At 41.9% G+C, this 27,629-nt stretch overlaps 1 protein-coding gene across 5 annotated transcripts in view; it reads right to left on the bottom strand.

The window, feature by feature from the left end:
* The window catches only part of LOC138778623 (tropomyosin beta chain-like), a 48,345-nt gene extending 27,608 nt beyond the window's left edge, over positions 1–20,737 (bottom strand). For 4 of the 5 annotated variants that reach the window (XM_069956462.1, XM_069956465.1, XM_069956464.1 and 1 more), the window contains exons 1-2: positions 20,537–20,737; positions 8,660–8,785 (exon numbers count right to left, since the gene is read on the bottom strand). In XM_069956462.1, the coding sequence (XP_069812563.1) occupies positions 8,660–8,785; positions 20,537–20,650 (240 nt within the window). In that variant the 5' untranslated portion in view covers positions 20,651–20,737. The remainder of the gene's footprint in view (positions 1–8,659; positions 8,786–20,536) is intronic. The other variant, XM_069956463.1, reaches the window with a different exon arrangement.
* Positions 20,738–27,629: the final 6,892 nt, after the last annotated feature.

Here is a 27,629-nt window from a genome sequence, read left to right as displayed (position 1 = left end):
CATGTGAGGAGGAGGAGATTATACATGTGAGGAGGAGGAGGAGATTATACATGTGAGGAGGAGGAGGAGATTATACATGTGAAGAGGAGGAGATTATACTTAGGAGGAGGAGGAGATTATACTTAGGAGGAGGAGGAGATTATACATGTGAAGAGGAGGAGAAGATTATACATGTGAGGAGGAGGAGATTATACATGTGAGGAGGAGGAGATTATACATGTGAGGAGGAGGAGATTATACATGTGAAGAGGAGGAGGAGATTATACATGTGAAGAGGAGGAGATTATACTTAGGAGGAGGAGGAGATTATACTTAGGAGGAGGAGGAGATTATACATGTGAAGAGGAGGAGAAGATTATACATGTGAGGAGGAGGAGATTATACATGTGAGGAGGAGGAGATTATACTTAGGAGGAGGAGGAGATTATACATGTGAGGAGGAGGAGATTATACTTAGGAGGAGGAGGAGATTATACTTAGGAGGAGGAGGAGATTATACATGTGAAGAGGAGGAGGAGGAGATTAGATAGGAGGAGGGGAGTATACAGACTTGGGCCACTACGCACAGTCTATGCACAGTACAAGCTTAGTACACGCACAGTATACGCACAGCACAGTACACGCACAGTATACGCACAGCACAGTACACGCACAGCACGGTCTACGCACTGTCTACGCACGCACAGCACAGTACACGCTCAGTACACGCACAGTATACGCACAGCACAGTACACGCACAGTATACGCACAGCACAGTACACGCACAGCATGGTCTACGCACGCACAGCACAGTACACGCTCAGTACACGCACAGTATACGCACAGCACAGTACATGCTCAGTACATGCACAGTATACGCACAGCACAGTACACGCACAGCACGGTCTACGCACTTTCTACGCACGCACAGCACAGTACACGCTCAGTACACGCACAGTATACGCACAGCACAGTACATGCTCAGTACACGCACAGTATACGCACAGCACAGTACACGCACAGCACGGTCTACGCACTGTCTACGCACGCACAGCACAGTACACGCACAGCACGGTCTACGCACGCACAGCACAGTACACGCACAGCACGGTCTACGCACGCACAGCACAGCACAGCACAGTACAAGCTCAGTACAGGCACAGCTTAGGGTATGTTCACATCTCGTTTTTTGTCCTCACGTCGGGCTACACATCAGGAATCAGTGCAAAAAGGATATGGACGTGCAGGCCGACGGCCACATGACGGCTACATTGACGTAAATGATCAGGACGGAGTGATTATGTGACTGTGTTGTGCTCATTTGCGGGACGTACACAGCTTTTGTGCAGGACTCCAAAGCGTGGCCGACCAATACCCTCTGTATACACTCCGGCCGGGATTCCATGCAGCTGCACACAAAACTAAGACGTCAATGTTGCACGGCCGCAAACAACGTAAAGTGCGGCTCCAGCAGTACTATACATTATGCAAATGTAAGAATAGAAGACAGAGGCGGCACTATTGGTGTATATGGCGGAATAGGTTCAGGCGAGACCAGTGATGGCAGACACTGGACTGTAACCGGCATATGCAGGTAGATAGCACTCACCGCCCCAGACGCCCCCGCACCCCACCACCCCTCCCCCTCCCTGTGAAATCATCACTGATAGACAATCCGGTCAGTGCTGTGGATTCTTCTATCTACCTCCTTATCTGCAATGGCTAAATGGAGCGTGTGCACTCCCGAATGTAATATATACACCCGACTGTAATATATACACCCGGATGTAATATATATTCACCCGAACGAAATATATATACACCCGACTGTAATATATATACACCTGAATGTAATCTATATTCACCCGACTGTAATATATAAACCCCGACTGTAATATATATACACCTGAATGTAATCTATATTCACCCGACTGTAATATATATACACCTGAATGTAATATATACACCCGTATGTAATCTATATTCACCCGAACGAAATATATATACACCCGACTGTAATATATATACACCTGAATGTAATCTATATTCACCCGACTGTAATATATATACACCTGAATGTAATCTATATTCACCCGACTGTAATATATATTCACCCGACAGTAATATATATACACCCGACTGTAATATATATACACCTGAATGTAATCTATATTCACCCGAACAAAATATATATACACCCGACTGTAATATATATACACCTGAATGTAATCTATATTCACCCGACTGTAATATATATACACCCGACTGTAATATATATACACCTGAATGTAATCTATATTCACCCGACTGTAATATATATACACCCGACTGTAATATATATACACCTGAATGTAATATATACACCCGTTTGTAATCTATATTCACCCGAACAAAATATATATACACCCGACTGTAATATATATATACACCTGAATGTAATCTATATTCACCCGAACGAAATATATATACACCCGACTGTAATCTATATTCACCCGAATGTAATATATATACACCCGACTGTAATATATATACACCCGAATGTAATATATATACACCTGAATGTAATCTATATTCACCTAACTGTAATATATATACACCCGACTGTAATATATATACACCCGACTGTAATATATATACACCCGACTGTAATATATATACACCCGACTGTAATATATATACACCCGGATGTAATATATACACTCCCGAATGTAATATATACACTCCCGAATGTAATATATACACCCGGATGTAATATATACACCCGGATGTAATATATATACACCCGGATGTAATATATACACTCCCGGATGTAATATATACACCCGGATGTAATATATACACCCTGAATGTAATATATATACACCCAAATGTAATATATACACAGCCAAATGTAATATATATACACCCGTATGTAATATGTATACACCCGTATGTAATATGTATACACCCGTATGTAATATATATACACCCGGATGTAATATATACACACCCGAATGTAATATATATACACCCTGAATGTAATATACACACCTGGATGTATTATATACACCCGACTGTAATATATATACACCCTGAATGTAATATATACACCCGGATGTAATATATACACTCCCGAATGTAATATATACACCTGAATATAATATATATACACACCAATGTAATATATACACCCGAATGTAATATATACACTCCCGAATATAATATATATACACCCGAATGTAATATATATATACACCCGACTGTAATATATATACACCTGAATGTAATCTATATTCACCCGAATGTAATATATATTCACCCGAACGAAATATATATACACCCGACTGTAATATATATACACCTGAATGTAATCTATATTCACCCGACTGTAATATATAAACCCCGACTGTAATATATATACACCTGAATGTAATCTATATTCACCCGACTGTAATATATATACACCTGAATGTAATATATACACCCGTATGTAATCTATATTCACCCGAACGAAATATATATACACCCGACTGTAATATATATACACCTGAATGTAATCTATATTCACCCGACTGTAATATATATACACCTGAATGTAATCTATATTCACCCGACTGTAATATATATTCACCCGACAGTAATATATATACACCCGACTGTAATATATATACACCTGAATGTAATCTATATTCACCCGAACAAAATATATATACACCCGACTGTAATATATATACACCTGAATGTAATCTATATTCACCCGACTGTAATATATATACACCCGACTGTAATATATATACACCTGAATGTAATCTATATTCACCCGACTGTAATATATATACACCCGACTGTAATATATATACACCTGAATGTAATATATACACCCGTTTGTAATCTATATTCACCCGAACAAAATATATATACACCCGACTGTAATATATATACACCTGAATGTAATCTATATTCACCCGAACGAAATATATATACACCCGACTGTAATCTATATTCACCCGAATGTAATATATATACACCCGACTGTAATATATATACACCCGAATGTAATATATATACACCTGAATGTAATCTATATTCACCTAACTGTAATATATATACACCCGACTGTAATATATATACACCCGACTGTAATATATATACACCCGACTGTAATATATATACACCCGACTGTAATATATATACACCCGGATGTAATATATACACTCCCGAATGTAATATATACACTCCCGAATGTAATATATACACCCGGATGTAATATATACACCCGGATGTAATATATATACACCCGGATGTAATATATACACTCCCGGATGTAATATATACACCCGGATGTAATATATACACCCTGAATGTAATATATATACACCCAAATGTAATATATACACAGCCAAATGTAATATATATACACCCGTATGTAATATGTATACACCCGTATGTAATATGTATACACCCGTATGTAATATATATACACCCGGATGTAATATATACACACCCGAATGTAATATATATACACCCTGAATGTAATATACACACCTGGATGTATTATATACACCCGACTGTAATATATATACACCCTGAATGTAATATATACACCCGGATGTAATATATACACTCCCGAATGTAATATATACACCTGAATATAATATATATACACACCAATGTAATATATACACCCGAATGTAATATATACACTCCCGAATATAATATATATACACCCGAATGTAATATATATATACACCCGACTGTAATATATATACACCTGAATGTAATCTATATTCACCCGAATGTAATATATATTCACCCGAACGAAATATATATACACCCGACTGTAATATATATACACCTGAATGTAATCTATATTCACCCGACTGTAATATATAAACCCCGACTGTAATATATATACACCTGAATGTAATCTATATTCACCCGACTGTAATATATATACACCTGAATGTAATATATACACCCGTATGTAATCTATATTCACCCGAACGAAATATATATACACCCGACTGTAATATATATACACCTGAATGTAATCTATATTCACCCGACTGTAATATATATACACCTGAATGTAATCTATATTCACCCGACTGTAATATATATTCACCCGACAGTAATATATATACACCCGACTGTAATATATATACACCTGAATGTAATCTATATTCACCCGAACAAAATATATATACACCCGACTGTAATATATATACACCTGAATGTAATCTATATTCACCCGACTGTAATATATATACACCCGACTGTAATATATATACACCTGAATGTAATCTATATTCACCCGAACAAAATATATATACACCCGACTGTAATATATATACACCTGAATGTAATCTATATTCACCCGACTGTAATATATATACACCCGACTGTAATATATATACACCTGAATGTAATCTATATTCACCCGACTGTAATATATATACACCCGACTGTAATATATATACACCTGAATGTAATATATACACCCGTTTGTAATCTATATTCACCCGAACAAAATATATATACACCCGACTGTAATATATATACACCTGAATGTAATCTATATTCACCCGAACGAAATATATATACACCCGACTGTAATCTATATTCACCCGAATGTAATATATATACACCCGACTGTAATATATATACACCCGAATGTAATATATATACACCTGAATGTAATCTATATTCACCTAACTGTAATATATATACACCCGACTGTAATATATATACACCCGACTGTAATATATATACACCCGACTGTAATATATATACACCCGACTGTAATATATATACACCCGACTGTAATATATATACACCCGGATGTAATATATACACTCCCGAATGTAATATATACACTCCCGAATGTAATATATACACCCGGATGTAATATATACACCCGGATGTAATATATATACACCCGGATGTAATATATACACTCCCGGATGTAATATATACACCCGGATGTAATATATACACCCTGAATGTAATATATATACACCCAAATGTAATATATACACAGCCAAATGTAATATATATACACCCGTATGTAATATGTATACACCCGTATGTAATATGTATACACCCGTATGTAATATATATACACCCGGATGTAATATATACACACCCGAATGTAATATATATACACCCTGAATGTAATATACACACCTGGATGTATTATATACACCCGACTGTAATATATATACACCCTGAATGTAATATATACACCCGGATGTAATATATACACTCCCGAATGTAATATATACACCTGAATATAATATATATACACACCAATGTAATATATACACCCGAATGTAATATATACACTCCCGAATATAATATATATACACCCGAATGTAATATATATATACACCCGACTGTAATATATATACACCCTGAATGTAATATATACACCCGGATGTAATATATACACCCGAATGTAATATATACACAGCCGAATGTAATATATATATATATATATATATACACACACCATGAATGTAATATATACACAGCCGAACGTAATATATACACAGCCGAATGTAATATATATACACCCGGATGTAATATATACACCCAACTGTAATATATATACACCCTGAATGTAATCTATATACACCCGAATGTAATATATACACAGCCGAATGTAATATATATACACCCTGAATGTAATATTTACACCCGGATATAATATATATACACACCCGAATGTAATATATATATACACACCCGAATGTAATATATATATACACACCCGAACGTAATATACAGTGGTACCTTGGTTTAAGAGTAACTTGGTTTAAGAGCATTTTGGCTTATGAGCTCACAGTTTTTCAAAATTGTGACTTGGTTTAAGAGCATTGCTTTGGTGTAAGAGCTCCCTGTACTGGGTGGGAGGGGGAGTGGGGGAGGGGCATGGTCTGCATAGCGGGGTCTACAGCCCTGTACTCTGGCCCAGGAAGTCTCCCTCACCTTCCATAGCAGATCCCCTTCAGGCTGGGGCTTACATCAGGGGACAGGACTGTGGAGGTAATCTCTCCATAGCTGTAACCCCTCTCTCCCCGGACAGAGAGCGCTGCATGTATGTGCCCACATCTGTCCTGCTCATTCCTTCATGCTCCCTACAGTCTCTATCAGCCCTTGTGTTTCCCATCCGCTCCATTACTGTACAGGAACTTATATATCACAGATTCTGCTGTTTCTCATTGTTTCATCTGTTTTCCATGTTATTCAGAATAATAAATCATTATTTTTTGGGTGTGGAACCAATTGTCTGCATTTCTATGATTTCTTATGGAAACATTTGCTTTGGTTTAAGAGTGGATTTGGATTACAAGCGCAGCCCCGGAACGAATTATGCTCGTAATTCAAGGCACCACTGTATATACACCCTGATGTAATATATACACCCGGATGTAATATATACACCCTGAATGTAATATATACACCCTGATGTAATATATACACAGCCGAATGTAATATATATACACCCTGATGTAATATATACTGTATACACCCTGATGTAATATATACACCCGAATGTAGTAATATATACACCCGAATGTAATATATATACACACTGAATGTAATATATACATCCCGAATGTAATATATATACACCCTGATGTAATATATACACCCTGATGTAATATATACACCCGGATGTAAAATATATACACCCGAATGTAATATATACACCCGAATGTAATATATACACCCTGAATGTAATATATACATCCTGAATGTTATATATACACAGCCGAATGTAATATATATACACCCGAATGTAATATATACACCCTGATGTAATAAATATACACCCGGATGTAATATATATACACCCGGATGTAATATATATACACCCTGAATGTAATATATACACCCTGAATGTAATATATACACCCTGAATGTAATATATACACCCTGAATGTAATATATACACCCTGAATGTAATATATACACAGCCGAATGTAATATATACACCCTGAATATAATATATATACACCCGAATGTAATATATACACCCGAATGTAATATATACACCCGGATGTAATATATACATCCTGAATGTAATATATACACAGCCGAATGTAATATATACCCGGATGTAATATATACTCCCTGAATGTAATATATACATCCTGAATGTAATATATACACAGCCGAATGTAATATATATACACCCGAATGTAATATATATACACCCTGATGTAATATATACACCCGGATGTAATATATATACACCCGAATGTAATATATACACCCGGATGTAATATATATACACCCGGATGTAATATATATACTCCCGAATGTAATATATACACCCCCGATTGTAACATATATACACCCGAATTTAATATATACACACCACAATGTAATATATACACCCCCGAATGTAATATATACACACCACAATGTAATATATACACCCCCGAATGTAATATATACACACCCCAATGTAATATATGTACACCCGAATGTAATATGTATACACTGCAGGTACTGCAGTTGCGGCTGGGGTGAACTACTCAGACAGTGGCCGTTCTAAGACATGGCCGTGTCACAGAACGTCTGCTGTCTTACAAAGTGTGAACGTGGCCTTGAAGTGAGTAGGAGTATGTATGTGTACATATCACTGTGTAGAGAAGTTGCTTTGTTCATGTGTGTATATGTCAGGACTTACATCGGACGCCTTCTTCTCGGCCTGCTCCAGCCTCTCCTGGGCTTCCTTCACGGCCTCGGAGTACTTCTCCACCTCTTCTTCTGTGCCCTTCACCTTCTTCTGCATGGCCATCACCTCCTCCTCCAGCTATGGAGAGAGAAAACGGGGGTCAGCCAGACAGTACACCCCAGCCCCCCAAACTGCAGGGACCCCCCATCAATCTCATGTCTATGGGGCAGATGACTAGGAGAAGCAGATGTGAGGGTCGGGATAAAGGGGGGGGGGGGTTAGTGTCAGGGGCCACGTGAGTGACAGAAGGAATTGTCATATCCTCCTCTATATTATACCTAATATACACCATACCCTCCTCTATATTATACCTAAGATACACCATATCCTCCTCTATATTATACCTCATATACAGCATATCCTCCTCTATATTATACCTAATATACACCATACCCTCCTCTATATTATACCTAAGATACACCATATCCTCCCCTATATTATACCTTACATACATCATATCCTTCTCTATATTATACCTCATATACACCATATCCTCCTCTATATTATACCTAATATACACCATATCCTCCTCTATATTATACCTAATATACATCATATCCTCCCCTATATTATACCTAATATACACCATACCCTCCTCTATATTATACCTAATATACATCATATCCTCCTCTATATTATACCTTGTATACTCCATATCCTCCTCTATATTATACCTAATATACACCATATGCTCCTCTATATTATACCTAAAATACATCATATCCTCCTCTATATTATACCTAATATACACCATATGCTCCTCTATATTATACCTAATATACACCATATGCTCCTCTATATTATACCTAAAATACATCATATCCTCCTCTATATTATACCTAATATACACCATATGCTCCTCTATATTATACCTAAGATACACCATATCCTCCTCTATATTATACCTCATATACACCATACCCTCCTCTATATTATACCTAATATACACCATACCCTCCTCTATATTATGCCTAAGATACACCATATCCTCCTCTATATTATACCTAAGATACACCATATCCTCCTCTATATTATACCTCATATACATCATATCCTCCCCAATATTATAACTTGTATACACCATATCCTTCTCTATACTATACCTCATATACATCATATCCTCCTCTATATTATACCTCATATACACCATATCCTCCTCTATATTATACCTTGTATACTCCATATCCTCCTCTATATTATACCTAATATACATCATATCCTTCTCTAAATTATAACTCATATACACCATACCCTCCTCTATATTATACCTAATATACACCATACCCTCCTCTATATTATACCTCATATACATCATATCCTCCCCAATATTATTATACCTTGTATACACCATATCCTCCTCTATATTATACCTAAGATACACCATATCCTCCTCTATATTATACCTAATATACATCATATCCTTCTCTATATTATACCTCATATACACCATACCCTCCTCTATATTATACCTAATATACACCATATCCTCCTCTATATTATACCTTGTATACTCCATATCCTCCTCTATATTATACCTAATATACATCATATCCTTCTCTATATTATAACTCATATACACCATACCCTCCTCTATATTATACCTAATATACACCATACCCTCCTCTATATTATACCTAAGATACACCATATCCTCCTCTATATTATACCTAATATACATCATATCCTTCTCTATATTATACCTCATATACACCATATCCTCCTCTATATTATACCTCATATACACCATATCCTCCTCTATATTATACCTAAGATACACCATATCCTCCTCTATATTATACCTAATATACATCATATCCTTCTCTATATTATACCTCATATACACCATACCCTCCTCTATATTATACCTAAGATACACCATATCCTCCTCTATATTATACCTCATATACACCATACCCTCCTCTATATTATACCTAATATACACCATACCCTCCTCTATATTATACCTAAGATACACCATATCCTCCTCTATATTATACCTAAGATACACCATATCCTCCTCTATATTATACCTTGTATACTCCATATCCTCCTCTATATTATACCTAATATACATCATATCCTTCTCTAAATTATAACTCATATACACCATACCCTCCTCTATATTATACCTAATATACACCATACCCTCCTCTATATTATACCTCATATACATCATATCCTCCCCAATATTATTATACCTTGTATACACCATATCCTCCTCTATATTATACCTAATATACATCATATCCTTCTCTATATTATACCTCATATACACCATACCCTCCTCTATATTATACCTAATATACACCATATCCTCCTCTATATTATACCTTGTATACTCCATATCCTCCTCTATATTATACCTAATATACATCATATCCTTCTCTATATTATAACTCATATACACCATACCCTCCTCTATATTATACCTAATATACACCATACCCTCCTCTATATTATACCTAAGATACACCATATCCTCCTCTATATTATACCTAATATACATCATATCCTTCTCTATATTATACCTCATATACACCATATCCTCCTCTATATTATACCTCATATACACCATATCCTCCTCTATATTATACCTAAGATACACCATATCCTCCTCTATATTATACCTAATATACATCATATCCTTCTCTATATTATACCTCATATACACCATATCCTCCTCTATATTATACCTCATATACACCATATCCTCCTCTATATTATACCTAATATACACCATATGCTCCTCTATATTATACCTAATATACATCATATCCTCCTCTATATTATACCTCGTATACATCATATCCTCCCCAATATTATACCTTGTATACACCATATCCTTCTCTATATTATACCTAAGATACACCATATCCTCCTCTATATTATACCTAATATACATCATATCCTTCTCTATATTATACCTCATATACACCATACCCCCCTCTATATTATACCTAATATACACCATATGCTCCTCTATATTATACCTTACATACATCATATCCTTCTCTATATTATACCTCATATACACCATACCCTCCTCTATATTATACATCATATCCTCCTCTATATTATACCTCATATACACCATACCCTCCTCTATATTATACCTAATATACACCATATGCTCCTCTATATTATAACTAATATACATCATATCCTTCTCTATATTATACATCATATACATCATATCCTCCCCTATATTATACCTCATATACAGCATATCCTCCTCTATATTATACCTCATATACAGCATATCCTCCTCTATATTATACCTAATATACACCATACCCTCCTCTATATTATACCTAAGATACACCATATCCTCCTCTATATTATACCTCATATACACCATACCCTCCTCTATATTATACCTAATATACACCATACCCTCCTCTATATTATACCTAAGATACACCATATCCTCCTCTATATTATACCTAATATACATCATATCCTTCTCTATATTATACCTCATATACACCATATCCTCCTCTATATTATACCTAATATACACCATATGCTCCTCTATATTATACCTAATATACACCATATGCTCCTCTATATTATACCTAATATACATCATATCCTCCTCTATATTATACCTCGTATACATCATATCCTCCCCAATATTATTATACCTTGTATACACCATATCCTCCTCTATATTATACCTAAGATACACCATATCCTCCTCTATATTATACCTAATATACATCATATCCTTCTCTATATTATACCTCATATACACCATACCCTCCTCTATATTATACCTAAGATACACCATATCCTCCTCTATATTATACCTAATATACATCATATCCTTCTCTATATTATACCTCATATACACCATATCCTCCTCTATATTATACCTCATATACACCATATCCTCCTCTATATTATACCTAATATACACCATATGCTCCTCTATATTATACCTAATATACATCATATCCTCCTCTATATTATACCTCGTATACATCATATCCTCCCCAATATTATACCTTGTATACACCATATCCTCCTCTATATTATACCTAAGATACACCATATCCTCCTCTATATTATACCTAAGATACACCATATCCTCCTCTATATTATACCTAATATACATCATATCCTTCTCTATATTATACCTCATATACACCATACCCTCCTCTATATTATACCTAATATACACCATATGCTCCTCTATATTATACCTTACATACATCATATCCTTCTCTATATTATACCTCATATACACCATACCCTCCTCTATATTATACATCATATCCTCCTCTATATTATACCTCATATACACCATACCCTCCTCTATATTATACCTAATATACACCATATGCTCCTCTATATTATAACTAATATACATCATATCCTTCTCTATATTATACATCATATACATCATATCCTCCCCTATATTATACCTCATATACAGCATATCCTCCTCTATATTATACCTCATATACAGCATATCCTCCTCTATATTATACCTCATATATATCATATCCTCCTCTATATTATACATCGTATACATCATATGCTCCTGTATATTATACCTTATATACACCATATGCTCCTCTATATTATACCTAATATAGACCATATGCTCCTCTATATTATACCTCATATATATCATATCCTCCTCTATATTATACCTAATATACACCATATCCTCCTCTATATTATACCTAATATACATCATATCCTCCCCTATATTATACCTAATATACATCATATATACCTAATATACAGCATATCCTCCTCTATATTATACCTCGTATACAGCATATCCTCCCCTATATTATACCTCATATACATCATATCCTCCTCTATATTTGACCTTATATACATCATACCGTCCTCTATATTATACCTAATATACATCATATCCTCCTCTATATTATACCTAATATACATCATATCCTCCTCTATATTATACCTCATATACAGCATATCCTCCCCTATATTATACCTCATATACATCATATCCTCCTCTATATTATCTCATATACATCATATGCTCCTCTATATTATACCTCATATACAGCATATCCTCCTCTATATTATACCTAATATACATCATATCCTCTTCTATATTATACCTCATATACAGCATATCCTCCTCTATATTATACCTAATATACATCATATCCTCCTCTATATTATACCTCATATGCAGCAGATTCTTCTCTATAATATGCCTAATAGGGAGCATATCCTCCTCTATATTATACATCATATCCTCCTCTATATTATACCTCGTATACAGCATATCCTCCTCTATATTATGCTTCATATACAGCATATCCTCCTCTATATTATACCTCATATACATCATATCCTCCCCTATATTATACTAATATACATCATATCCTCCCCTATATTATACCTCATATACATAATATCCTCCTCTATACTATACCTCGTATACAGCATATACTCCTCTATATTATACCTCATATACATCATATCCTCCCCTATATTATACCTCATATACATCATATCCTCCTCAATATTATACCTCATATGCAGCAGATTCTTCTCTATAATATGCCTAATAGGGAGCACATCCTCCTCTATATTGTACATCATATCCTCCTCTATATTATACCTCATATACAGCATATACATCATATCCTCCTCTATATTATACATCATATACACCATATACTCTCTATATTATACTAATATGCATCATATCCTCCTCTATATTATACCTCATATACAGCATTTCCTCCTCTATATTATACATCATATACAGCATATACTCTCTATATTATACCTCATATATACCATATCCTCCTCTATATTATACATCATATCCTCCCCTATATTATACATCATATACACCATATACTCTCTATATTATACCTCATATATACCATATCCTCCTCTATATTATACATCATATCCTCCCCTATATTATACCTCGTATACAGCATATCCTCTTCTATATTATACCTCATATACATCATATCCTTCTCTATATTATACTAATATACATCATATTCTCCTCTATATTATACCTCGTATACAGCATATCCTCCTCTATATTATACCTCATATACAGCATATCCTCCTCTATATTATACCTCATATACATCATATATTCCTCTATATTATACCTCATATACAGTATATCCTCTTTTATATTATACCTCATACACAGCATATCCTCCTCTATATTATACCTCATATACACCATATCCTTCTCTATACTATACCTCATATACATCATATCCTCCTCTATATTATACCTCATATACATCACATACATCATACCTTCTTCTATATTATACCTCATATACATCATATCCTCCTTTATATTATACCTCAAATACCACATATACATATCCTTCTCTATTATTATACCTCATGTACGCTATATCCTCCTCTATATTATACCTCATATACACTATGTGCTCCTCTATATTATACCTAATATACATCATATCCTCTTCTATATTATACCTCATATACACCATATGCTCCTCAATATTATACCTCATATACAGCATATCCTCCTCTATATTATACCTCATATACATCATATCCTCCTCTATATTATATCTCATATACATCATATGCTCCTCTATATTATACCTCATATACAGCATATCCTCCTCTGTATTATACCTCATATACAGCATATGCTCCTCTATATTATACCTAATATACACCATATCCTCCTCTATATTATGCCTCATATACAGCATATCCTCCTCTGTATTATACCTCATATACAGCATATCCTCCTCTATATTATACCTAATATACACCATATCCTCCTCTATATTATGCCTCATATACAGCATATCCTCCTCTATATTATACCTCATATACATCATATCCTCCTCTATATTATACCTCATATACATCATATCCTCCTCTATATTATATCTCATATACATCATATGCTCCTCTATATTATACCTCATATACAGCATATGCTCCTCTATATTATACCTCATATACAGCATATGCTCCTCTATATTATACCTCATATACAGCATATCCTCCTCTGTATTATACCTCATATACAGCATATACTCCTCTATATTATACTGCATATTATCACTTTATAATATAGCTGATATACATCATATCCTCCTCTATATTATATCTCATATAAATCATATCCTCCTCTATATTATACCTCATATACACCATATCCTTCTCTATATTATACCTAATATACACCATATCCTCCTCTATATTATATCTCATATACATCTTATGCTCCTCTATATTATACCTAATATACACCATATCCTTCTCTATATTATACCTCATATACAGCATATCCTCCTCTATATTATACCTCATATACATCATATGCTCCTCTATAATATACCTCATATACATCATATCCTCCTCTATATTATATCTCATATACATCTTATGCTCCTCTATATTATACCTAATATACACCATATCCTTCTCTATATTATACCTCATATACATCATATCCTTCTCTATATTATAATAATACACATCATATCCTCCTCTATATTATACCTCATATACATAATATCCTCCTCTATATTATACCTCATATACACCATATCCTCCTCTATATTATAATAATACACATCATATGCTCCTCTATATTATACCTCATATACAGCATATCCTCTTCTATATTATACTGCATATCCTCCTCTATATTATACTACATATCCTCCTCTATATTATACCTCATATACAGCATATCCTCTTCTATATTATACCTCATATGCAGCACATATATTGTATTACACCTTATATACGTTGTCTCTATGTCCATATTACACTATACATCACTCTTTCTGTCCGCTGTGTTGGGATATAAGTGAAGTTGGGATGTGGACAAGTATGGGATCCCATGAGTTTCTTCAGTCACCAGTAGGGGGCACCACATGACAGCTGAAGTCACATGTAGCACCAGCCAGTCGGTGTTATCCCAGCAAAGTGCAGAGGATTTCAGATAGCAAGCTCCTGTGCCAGAACAGTATCCATAGAGTGTAAGCTCCTTGGGTGAGATCCTGTACCCTGACCCTTCCATTCAGCCACATGGTTCCTTATCCAGATCCCCTTCCTGTTGTTCTCCTCTAGAGTGTAAGCTCTGCAGTCCACAAATAGGGAGCGGATCCTGGGGGTAGTAGTGATATTCTGAGTTCTCGTATCTTGACGTGTGCAGTATAAAGAGGGCAGATCCAATACATGTTACAGTGGGGGTAGTAGTATCACTGTGAGGGTAGTAGCATAACTAAGGGTAGTAGTATGGTACTGGGGGTAGTAGTATGGTACTGGGGGTAGTAGTATGGTACTGGGGGTAGTAGTATGGTACTGGTGGTAGTAGTATGGTACTGGTGGTAGTAGTATGGTACTGGTGGTAGTAGTATGGTACTGGGGGTAGTAGTATGGTACTGGTGGTAGTAGTATGGCACTGGTGGTAGTATTATGGTACTGGGGGAAGTAGTATGGCACTGCTGGTAGTAGTAGTATGGTACTGGGGATAGTAGTATGGTACTGGGGATAGTAGTATGGTACTGGTGGTAGTAGTATGGTACTGGGGATAGTAGTATGGTACTGGGGATAGTAGTATGGTACTGGTGGTAGTAGTATGGCACTGGTGGTAGTAGTATGGTACTGGTGGTAGTAGTATGGTACTGGTGGTAGTAGTATGGTACTGGGGGTAATAGTATGGTACTGGTGGTAGTAGTATGGTACTGGGGGTAGTAGTATGGTACTGGTGGTAGTAGTATGGCACTGGTGGTAGTATTATGGTACTGGGGGAAGTAGTATGGTACTGGGGGTAATAGTATGGTACTGGTGGTAGTAGTATGGTACTGGTGGTAGTAGTAGTATGGTACTGGTGGTAGTAGTATGGTACTGGTGGTAGTAGTATGGTACTGGGGGTAGTAGTATGGCACTGCTGGTAGTAGTATGGTACTGGTGGTAGTAGTATGGTACTGGTGGTAGTATTATGGCACTGGTGGTAGTAGTATGGTACTGGTGGTAGTATTATGGTACTGGTGGTAGTAGTATGGTACTGGTGGTAGTAGTATGGTACTGGTGGTAGTAGTATGGTACTGGTGGTAGTAGTATGGCACTGGTGGTAGTATTATGGTACTGGTGGTAGTAGTATGGTACTGGTGGTAGTAGTATGGTACTGGTGGTAGTAGTATGGTACTGGTGGTAGTAGTATGGCACTGGTGGTAGTATTATGGTACTGGTGGTAGTATTATGGTACTGGTGGTAGTAGTATGGTACTGGTGGTAGTAGTATGGTACTGGTGGTAGTAGTATGGTACTGGTGGTAGTAGTATGGCACTGGTGGTAGTATTATGGTACTGGTGGTAGTAGTATGGTACTGGTGGTAGTAGTATGGTACTGGGGGTAATAGTATGGTACTGGTGGTAGTAGTATGGCACTGGTGGTAGTAGTATGGTACTGGTGGTAGTAGTATGGTACTGGTGGTAGTAGTATGGTACTGGTGGTAGTAGTATGGTACTGGGGGTAATAGTATGGCACTGGTGGTAGTATTATGGAACTGGTGGTAGTAGTATGGTACTGGTGGTAGTAGTAGTATGGTACTGGTGGTAGTAGTATGGTACTGGTGGTAGTAGTATGGTACTGGGGGTAGTAGTATGGCACTGGTGGTAGTAGTATGGTACTGGTGGTAGTAGTATGGTACTGGTGGTAGTAGTATAACTGTATGGGGGCTGTAGTATTACTGTATGGGGGCTGTAGTATAACTGTATGGGGGCTGTAGTATTAGTGTATGGGGGCTGTAGTATAAGTGTATGGGGGCTGTAGTATAAGTGTATGGGGGCTGTAGTATAACTGTATGGGGGCTGTAGTATAACTGTATGGGGGCTGTAGTATTACTGTATGGGGCTGTAGTATTACTGTATGGGGGCTGTAGTATTACTGTATGGGGGCTGTAGTATTACTGTATGGGGGCTGTAGTATAACTGTATGGGGGCTGTAGTATTAGTGTATGGGGGCTGTAGTATTACTGTATGGGGGCTGTAGTATAACTGTATGGGGGCTGTAGTATTAGTGTATGGGGGCTGTAGTATTACTGTATGGGGGCTGTAGTATAACTGTATGGGGGCTGTAGTATAACTGTATGGGGGCTGTAGTATAACTGTATGGGGGCTGTAGTATAAGTGTATGGGGGCTGTAGTATAACTGTATGGGGGCTGTAGTATAACTGTATGGGGGCTGTAGTATTACTGTATGGGGGCTGTAGTATTACTGTATGGGGGCTGTAGTATAAGTGTATGGGGGCTGTAGTATAAGTGTATGGGGGCTGTAGTATAACTGTATGGGGGCTGTAGTATAACTGTATGGGGGCTGTAGTATAACTGTATGGGGGCTGTAGTATAACTGTATGGGGGCTGTAGTATTACTGTATGGGGCTGTAGTATTACTGTATGGGGGCTGTAGTATAACTGTATGGGGGCTGTAGTATAACTGTATGGGGGCTGTAGTATAACTGTATGGGGGCTGTAGTATAAGTGTATGGGGGCTGTAGTATTACTGTATGGGGGCTGTAGTATAACTGTATGGGGGCTGTAGTATAAGTGTATGGGGGCTGTAGTATTACTGTATGGGGGCTGTAGTATAAGTGTATGGGGGCTGTAGTATTACTGTATGGGGGCTGTAGTATTACTGTATGGGGGTTGTAGTATAAGTGTATGGGGGCTGTAGTATTACTGTATGGGGGCTGTAGTATAACTGTATGGGGGTTGTAGTATAAGTGTATGGGGGCTGTAGTATTACTGTATGGGGGCTGTAGTATAACTGTATGGGGGCTGTAGTATAAGTGTATGGGGGCTGTAGTATAAGTGTATGGGGGCTGTAGTATAACTGTATGGGGGCTGTAGTATAACTGTATGGGGGCTGTAGTATTACTGTATGGGGGCTGTAGTATAACTGTATGGGGGCTGTAGTATTACTGTATGGGGGCTGTAGTATAACTGTATGGGGGCTGTAGTATTACTGTATGGGGGCTGTGGTATTACTGTATGGGGGCTGTAGTATAACTGTATGGGGGCTGTAGTATAACTGTATGGGGGCTGTAGTATAACTGTATGGGGGCTGTAGTATAACTGTATGGGGGCTGTAGTATAAGTGTATGGGGGCTGTAGTATAACTGTATGGGGGCTGTAGTATAAGTGTATGGGGGCTGTAGTATAAGTGTATGGGGGCTGTAGTATTACTGTATGGGGGCTGTAGTATTACTGTATGGGGGTTGTAGTATAAGTGTATGGGGGCTGTAGTATTACTGTATGGGGGCTGTAGTATAACTGTATGGGGGTTGTAGTATAAGTGTATGGGGGCTGTAGTATTACTGTATGGGGGCTGTAGTATTACTGTATGGGGGCTGTAGTATTACTGTATGGGGGCTGTAGTATTACTGTATGGGGGCTGTAGTATAACTGTATGGGGGCTGTAGTATAACTGTATGGGGGCTGTAGTATAACTGTATGGGGGTTGTAGTATAACTGTATGGGGGCTGTAGTATAACTGTATGGGGGCTGTAGTATAAGTGTATGGGGGTTGTAGTATAACTGTATGGGGGCTGTAGTATAACTGTATGGGGGCTGTAGTATTACTGTATGGGGGCTGTAGTATTACTGTATGGGGGCTGTAGTATAACTGTATGGGGGCTGTAGTATAACTGTATGGGGGCTGTAGTATAAGTGTATGGGGGCTGTAGTATTACTGTATGGGGGCTGTAGTACCACACTTTATGGCTGCTGTAACCCGTTTTGGGGGTAGTAGTAGATCCCTGTCTCTGCCCCTTGCTGGGGGATGGTGGGGGTTGTAGTACCTGCTTGCACCGGTCCTCCGCCTGCTTCTTGTCGCCCTCCGCCTGCTCCGCCCGGTCTATGGCGTTCTCCTTGTCCAGCTTCAGCATCTGCATCTTCTTCTTGATGGCGTCCATGGCTGCGGGTGAGGACGGATGAGGACGGGCGCTGCGGGTGAGGACGGATGAGGACGGGCGCTGCGGGTGAGGACGGATGAGGACGGGTGAGGACGGGCGCTGCGGGTGAGGACGGGTGAGGACGGGCGCTGCGGGTGAGGACGGGCGCTGCGGGTGAGGACGGGTGAGGACGGGCGCTGCGGGTGAGGACGGGTGAGGACGGAGCTCCGGGGGCTGGAGAAGCGCTGCCCGGACTCCGAGCTTTATATCCCGGGACACAAACACCGCCCCGTCCCGATCATCACAGCCATGTAGGGCAGAGACCGAGAGCCCGGGGGAGGGGGGCGGAAACGGGGGGAGTATGGAGGGGGGACAGGGGGGAGTATGGAGGGGGGACGGGGAGAGTATGGAGGGGGGACAGGGGGGAGTATGGAGGGGGGACAGGGGGGAGTATGGAGGGGGGACAGGGGGGAGTATGGAGGGGGGACAGGGGGGAGTATGGAGGGGGGGGGGGCAGGGGGAGTATGGAGGGGAGGAGGGGGGGAGTATGGAGGGGGGACGGGGAGAGTATGGAGGGGGGACAGGGGGGAGTATGGAGGGGGGACGGGGAGAGTATGGAGGGGGGACAGGGGGGAGTATGGAGGGGGGACAGGGGGGAGTATGGAGGGGGGACAGGGGGGAGTATGGAGGGGGACAGGGGGGAGTATGGAGGGGGGGGGCAGGGGGAGTATGGAGGGGAGGAGGGGGGAGTATGGAGGGGGGGACGGGGAGAGTATGGAGGGGGGACAGGGGGGAGTATGGAGGGGGGACGGGGAGAGTATGGAGGGGGGACAGGGGGGAGTATGGAGGGGGGACAGGGGGGAGTATGGAGGGGGGACAGGGGGGAGTATGGAGGGGGGGACAGGGGGGAGTATGGAGGGGGGGGGGCAGGGGGAGTATGGAGGGGAGGAGGGGGGAGTATGGAGGGGGGACAGGGAGGAGTATGGAGGGGGAGGGGGGGGGGGGCGGAAACGGGGGGAAGGAGGGGGGAGTATGGAGGGGGGACAGGGGGGAGTATGGAGGGGGGACGGGGAGAGTATGGAGGGGGGCCAGGGGGGAGTATGGAGGGGGGACAGGGGAGAGTATGGAGGGGGGACGGGGAGAGTATGGAGGGGGGACAGGGGGGAGTATGGAGGGGGGACAGGGGGAGTATGGAGGGGGGGCAGGGGGAGTATGGAGGGGGGACAGGGGGAGTATGGAGGGGGGGAGGGGGAGTATGGAGGGGGGGCAGGGGGAGTATGGAGGGGGGGCAGGGGGAGTATGGAGGGGGGGAGTATGGAGGGGGGGGGACAGGGGGAGTATGGAGGGGGGACGGGGAGAGTATGGAGGGGGGACAGGGGGGAGTATGGAGGGGGGACAGGGGGAGTATGGAGGGGGGGGGCAGGGGGAGTATGGAGGGGGGACAGGGGGAGTATGGAGGGGGGGACAGGGGGAGTATGGAGGGGGGGAGGGGGGAGTATGGAGGGGGGGCAGGGGGAGTATGGAGGGGGGGGACAGGGAGGAGTATGGAGGGGGGGAGGGGGGAGTATGGAGGGGGGGGACAGGGGGAGTATGGAGGGGGGACAGGGGGGAGTATGGAGGGGGGACAGGGGGAGTATGGAGGGGGGAGTATGGAGGAGGGACGGAGGGGGGAGTATGGAGGGGGGACAGGGGGGAGTATGGAGGGGGGACAGGGGGGAGTATGGAGGGGGGGCAGGGGGAGTATGGAGGGGGGACAGGGGGGAGTATGGAGGGGGGACAGGGGGAGTATGGAGGGGGGACAGGGGGGAGTATGGAGAAAGGCAGGGGGGAGTATGGAGGGGGGACAGGGGGAGTATGGAGGGGGGACAGGGGGGAGTATGGAGGGGGGACAGGGGGAGTATGGAGGGGGGAGTATGGAGGGGGGACAGGGGGGAGTATGGAGGGGGGACAGGGGGAGTATGGAGGGGGGACAGGGGGGAGTATGGAGGGGGGACAGGGGGGAGTATGGAGAAAGGCAGGGGGGAGTATGGAGGGGGGACAGGGAGGAGTATGGAGGGGCAAGAGAGGGGTACAGGGATCAGGATGGAAGTGGACAGGGAGGGGTAAAAGGAGTAGTATATGGGGGCAAGAGGGGTGAGGCGTAGAGGACAGAGAGGAGTATGGAGGGGCTAACAGAGGTGAGGAGAGGTGTATAGAGGGGAAGAGAGATGAAGAGTGGGGGATAGAGAGGAGTATGGAGGAGGCAAAAGAGGTGAGGAGAGGGGGACTGAGACGAGTATGGTGGCGGAGCAGTATGGAGGGGACAAGAGGGATGAGGAGACTGGGACAGAGAGGAGTATAGAGAGGCCAAGAGAGATGAGGAGAGGGGGACAGAGAGAGGTATGGAGGGAAAGAGATGAGTAGAGGGTGATAGAAGTGTGCAGTCTCCCCCAGAGGAAGTGTGGAGTCTCCCCCAGAGGAAGTGTGGAGTCTCCCCCAGAGGAAGTGTGGAGTCTCCCCCAGAGGAAGTGTGGAGTCTCTCCCAGAGGAAGTGTGGAGTCTCCCCCAGAGGAAATGTGGAGTCTCCCCCAGAGGAAGTGTGGAGTCTCCCCCAGAGGAAGTGTGGAGTCTCCCCCAGAGGAAGTGTGGAGTCTCCCCAGAGGAAGTGTGGAGTCTCCCCCAGAGGAAGTGTGGAGTCTCCCCCAGAGGAAGTGTGGAGTCTCCCCAGAGGAAGTGTGGAGTCTCCCCCAGAGGAAGTGTGGAGTCTCCCCCAGATGGAAGTGTGGGAGTCTCCCCCAGAGGAAGTGTGGAGTCTCCCCCAGAGGAAGTGTGGAGTCTCCCCCAGAGGAAGTGTGGAGTCTCCCCCAGAGGAAGTGTGGAGTCTCCCCCAGAGGAAGTGTGGAGTCTCCCCCAGAGGAAGTGTGGAGTCTCCCCCAGAGGAAGTGTGGAGTCTCCCCCAGAGGAAGTGTGGAGTCTCCCCCAGAGGAAGTGTGGAGTCTCCCCCAGAGGAAGTGTGGAGTCTCCCCCAGAGGAAGTGTGGAGTCTCCCCCAGAGGAAGTGTGGAGTCTCCCCCAGAGGAAGTGTGGAGTCTCCCCCAGAGGAAGTGTGGAGTCTCCCCCAGAGGAAGTGTGGAGTCTCCCCCAGAGGAAGTGTGGAGTCTCCCCCAGAGGAAGTGTGGAGTCTCCCCCAGAGGAAGTGTGGAGTCTCCCCCAGAGGAAGTGTGGAGTCTCCCCCAGAGGAAGTGTGGAGTCTCCCCCAGAGGAAGTGTGGAGTCTCCCCCAGAGGAAGTGTGGAGTCTCCCCCAGAGGAAGTGTGGAGTCTCCCCCAGAGGAAGTGTGGAGTCTCCCCCAGAGGAAGTGTGGAGTCTCCCCCAGTGGGTGCACCTCACACTGTTCCCACCAATCCCTTCAGTAGTATAGAGTCTGAGGTAAAATAGTTTGCGGCAGATTAGTCAGTGGTTTCCTGAGAGAGTGTGTGCCAAAAGAGAGTTCTCCTGCTGCAGTTTATTCCAGGGTCTGGCCTTGAGGCCATGTCCCTAATGCGGGACCTTATCATCCTAGCTTAGTCCAGCTAGAGACAAAGGTGATGAGGCTGCAGTAAAGGGCACCAAGGGACAACACTGTCTATGCTGGGCAGTTGTTCTCTCTTCATCCTCAAGGATCATTCCGGGATAAATAATCAGTGAGAGCATATAGTTGAACACTCTACTGCTCTCACTAAGTTCCTCAGGGGTCTCCCCGATGGGTAGCTCTATCTGCTAGGTGGGACCTGCTTCACTGGATCTGTGTCACTCTGTGCCCACAGTCAGCATTAGGTGGATGGTCCTACCCGTGGGTGTTGGTACTATAGGGTCTAGATAGGGCCCCATTACCCTGAGCTTGCCTTCAGTCCACTACCATATCAAGTCAGTCAAGTATCTTACAAGTATATATCTATTCCACCAGTAAGAGGCTGTGATCTTCACAAGGATATATTCCCACCAGTGGAAAGCTATGATCTCTTCAAGTCTGTTCTCTCAAGTATAGGTGAAGTTTATTCCAAGATACCCAGCTGAAGTGACCTCCGGAGGATTGTTGTGTATATGCAGAAAAAGAAGACAAATGTGGCCAGCTCTCCTATATCACTAGGGGAAGACGTAACCCCTTGGGCACAGTGTGATGCACAAAATAGTGGAGGGGGGAGGGGAGGTGTGCACTCTATATACTTATCCCCCCGTAATCTGACGCTGCTGCCTCTTGGGGTATCCCACCTCCTTAACAGGTTGGCCCCAACCACGGTGTCGGTCCCTTCTCTATCACTAAGTGCTCAGGACAAAAATAACAAAAATGTGTATGTGCAAAAAACAAAATTATACACAGTATACATACACAAGTGGCGGTCTAATATGTATCGTCACAAAATTGGTCTGTAAGTCAGGTTGCTCGGTAAATAAACACCTCGGACCACCGCCAGTTAGGTCCAGGTGTGTTCGTTGCTACGTGTTTCTACTGTCGGGTATACTACAGTTTCATCAGGGAACGATATGTTGCCGCATTTTTATGGCGTATCTTGTTATGTATCAGACCTCGTCAGCCATGTATCATATCTGTAACATTAAAAAGTTTGTCCTTAAAAGGTAAGTCTGAGCAGATACTAGCGGGCAGATACTGGCAACCAGATACTAGCGGGCAGATACTGGCAACCAGATACTAGCGGGCAGATACTGGCAACCAGATACTAGCGGGCAGATACTGGCAACCAGATACTAGCGGGCAGATACTGGCAACCATGATACTAGCGGGCAGATACTGGCAACCAGATACTAGCGGGCAGATACTGGCAACCAGATACTAGCGGCAGATACTGGCAACCAGATACTAGCGGGCAGATACTGGCAACCAGATACTAGCGGGCAGATACTGGCAACCAGATACTAGCGGGCAGATACTTGGCAACCAGATACTAGCGGGCAGATACTGGCAACCAGATACTAGCGGCAGATACTGGCAACCAGATACTAGCGGGCAGATACTGGCAACCAGATACTAGCGGGCAGATACTGGCAACCAGATACTAGCGGGCAGATACTGGCAACCAGATACTAGCGGGCAGATACTGGCAACCAGATACTAGCGGGCAGATACTGGCAACCAGATACTAGCGGGCAGATACTGGCAACCAGATACTAGCGGGCAGATACTGGCAACCAGATACTAGCGGGCAGATACTGGCAACCAGATACTAGCGGGCAGATACTGGCAACCAGATACTAGCGGGCAGATACTGGCAACCAGATACTAGCGGGCAGATACTGGCAACCAGATACTAGCGGGCAGATACTAGTGGGTAGATACTGGCAACCAGATAGTACTACCAGCTCAGATTCCCACACTAATGGCGGAACGGATATCTATCACATTCCTAGCGGGCAGTTACTAGATATCTATCACATACTGGCGGGCAGGTACTGGCAACCAAATACTGGCGGGCAGAGACTGGCAACCAAATACTGGCGGGCAGAGACTGGCGGGCAGATACTAGCGGTTAGATACTAGCGGGCAGATACTGGCAACCAGATAGCACTACCAGCTCAGAGATTCCCACACTAATGGTGGAACGAATATCTATCACATCCCTAGCGGGCAGATACTAGATATCTGTCACATACTAGCGGGCAGATACTGGCAACCAAATACTGGCGGGCAGATACTGGCAACCAAATACTGGCGGGCAGATACTGGCAACCAAATACTGGCGGGCAGATACTGGCAACCAAATACTGGCGGGCAGATACTGGCAACCAAATACTAGCGGGCAGATAATAGCGGGCAGATACTGGCGAGCAGATACTAGCGGGCAGATAGTGGCAACCAGTTACTAGAGGGCAGATACTGGCAACCAGATACTGTTGGGCAGATACTAGCGGGCAGATATTGGCAACCAGATACTAGCGGGCAGATACTGGCAACCAGATACTGTTGGGCAGATACTAGCGGGCAGATATTGGCAACCAGATACTAGCGGGCAGATACTGGCAACCAGATACTGTTGGGCAGATACTAGCGGGCAGATACTGGCAACCAGATACTAGCGGGCAGATACTGGCAACCAGATACTAGCGGGCAGATACTGGCAACCAGGTACTAGCTGGCAGATACTGGCAACCAGATACTAGAGGGCAGATACTGGCAACCAGATACTAGCGGGCAGATACTGGCAACCAGATACTAGCGGGCAGATACTGGCAACCAGATACTAGCGGGCAGATACTGGCAACCAGATACTAGCGGACAGATACTGGCAACCAGATACTAGCGGGCAGATACTGGCAACCAGATACTGTTGGGCAGATACTAGCGGGCAGATATTGGCAACCAGATACTAGCGGGCAGATACTGGCAACCAGGTACTAGCTGGCAGATACTGGCAACCAGATACTAGAGGGCAGATACTGGCAACCAGATAGTACTACCAGCTCAGAGATTCCCACACTAATGGCGGAACGGATATCTATCACATCCCTAATAGATTATGCCACTAACCACAGTATAGATAGATGATTATTATATCATTTATACCAGCACAGAGAGTGCCACACGGATGACTGGAGAGATATGTGTTGGGTAATATCCCCGGAGCGCACTATATGACATGAAGCAAACATCAGAGACGGGGATGTGTGCGCTAAATGATTCTATATAGTGGATATAGACAGGTAAGATCCTGGCTAGAGGAACACCTGATTGGTGTCTGGGGTCATGCACATAGTGCAGTGTAGATGTTGTATACACATAATGGTCTCTACGTATCTCCTCTCGTAATAGCAAGGTCCGCGTCTGCTGATGGATGGGGGCCCCAGTGAGGCATGGGATGCAGGGTATCCTAGCTGCCTCATAGCTCAGACCAATCTTGTGACGATACATATTAGACCACTACTCGTGTGTATATATACTGTATATAATTTAGTTTTTTGCACATAGACATTTTTGTTATTTTTGTCCTGAGCACTTAGTGATAGAGAAGGGACCAGCACCGTGGTTGG

This window comes from Dendropsophus ebraccatus, unplaced genomic scaffold (genome assembly GCF_027789765.1).
Source record: "Dendropsophus ebraccatus isolate aDenEbr1 unplaced genomic scaffold, aDenEbr1.pat pat_scaffold_662_ctg1, whole genome shotgun sequence".
Taxonomy (NCBI): domain Eukaryota; kingdom Metazoa; phylum Chordata; class Amphibia; order Anura; family Hylidae; genus Dendropsophus; species Dendropsophus ebraccatus.
This window is presented reverse-complemented; position numbering and strand designations above follow the sequence as displayed.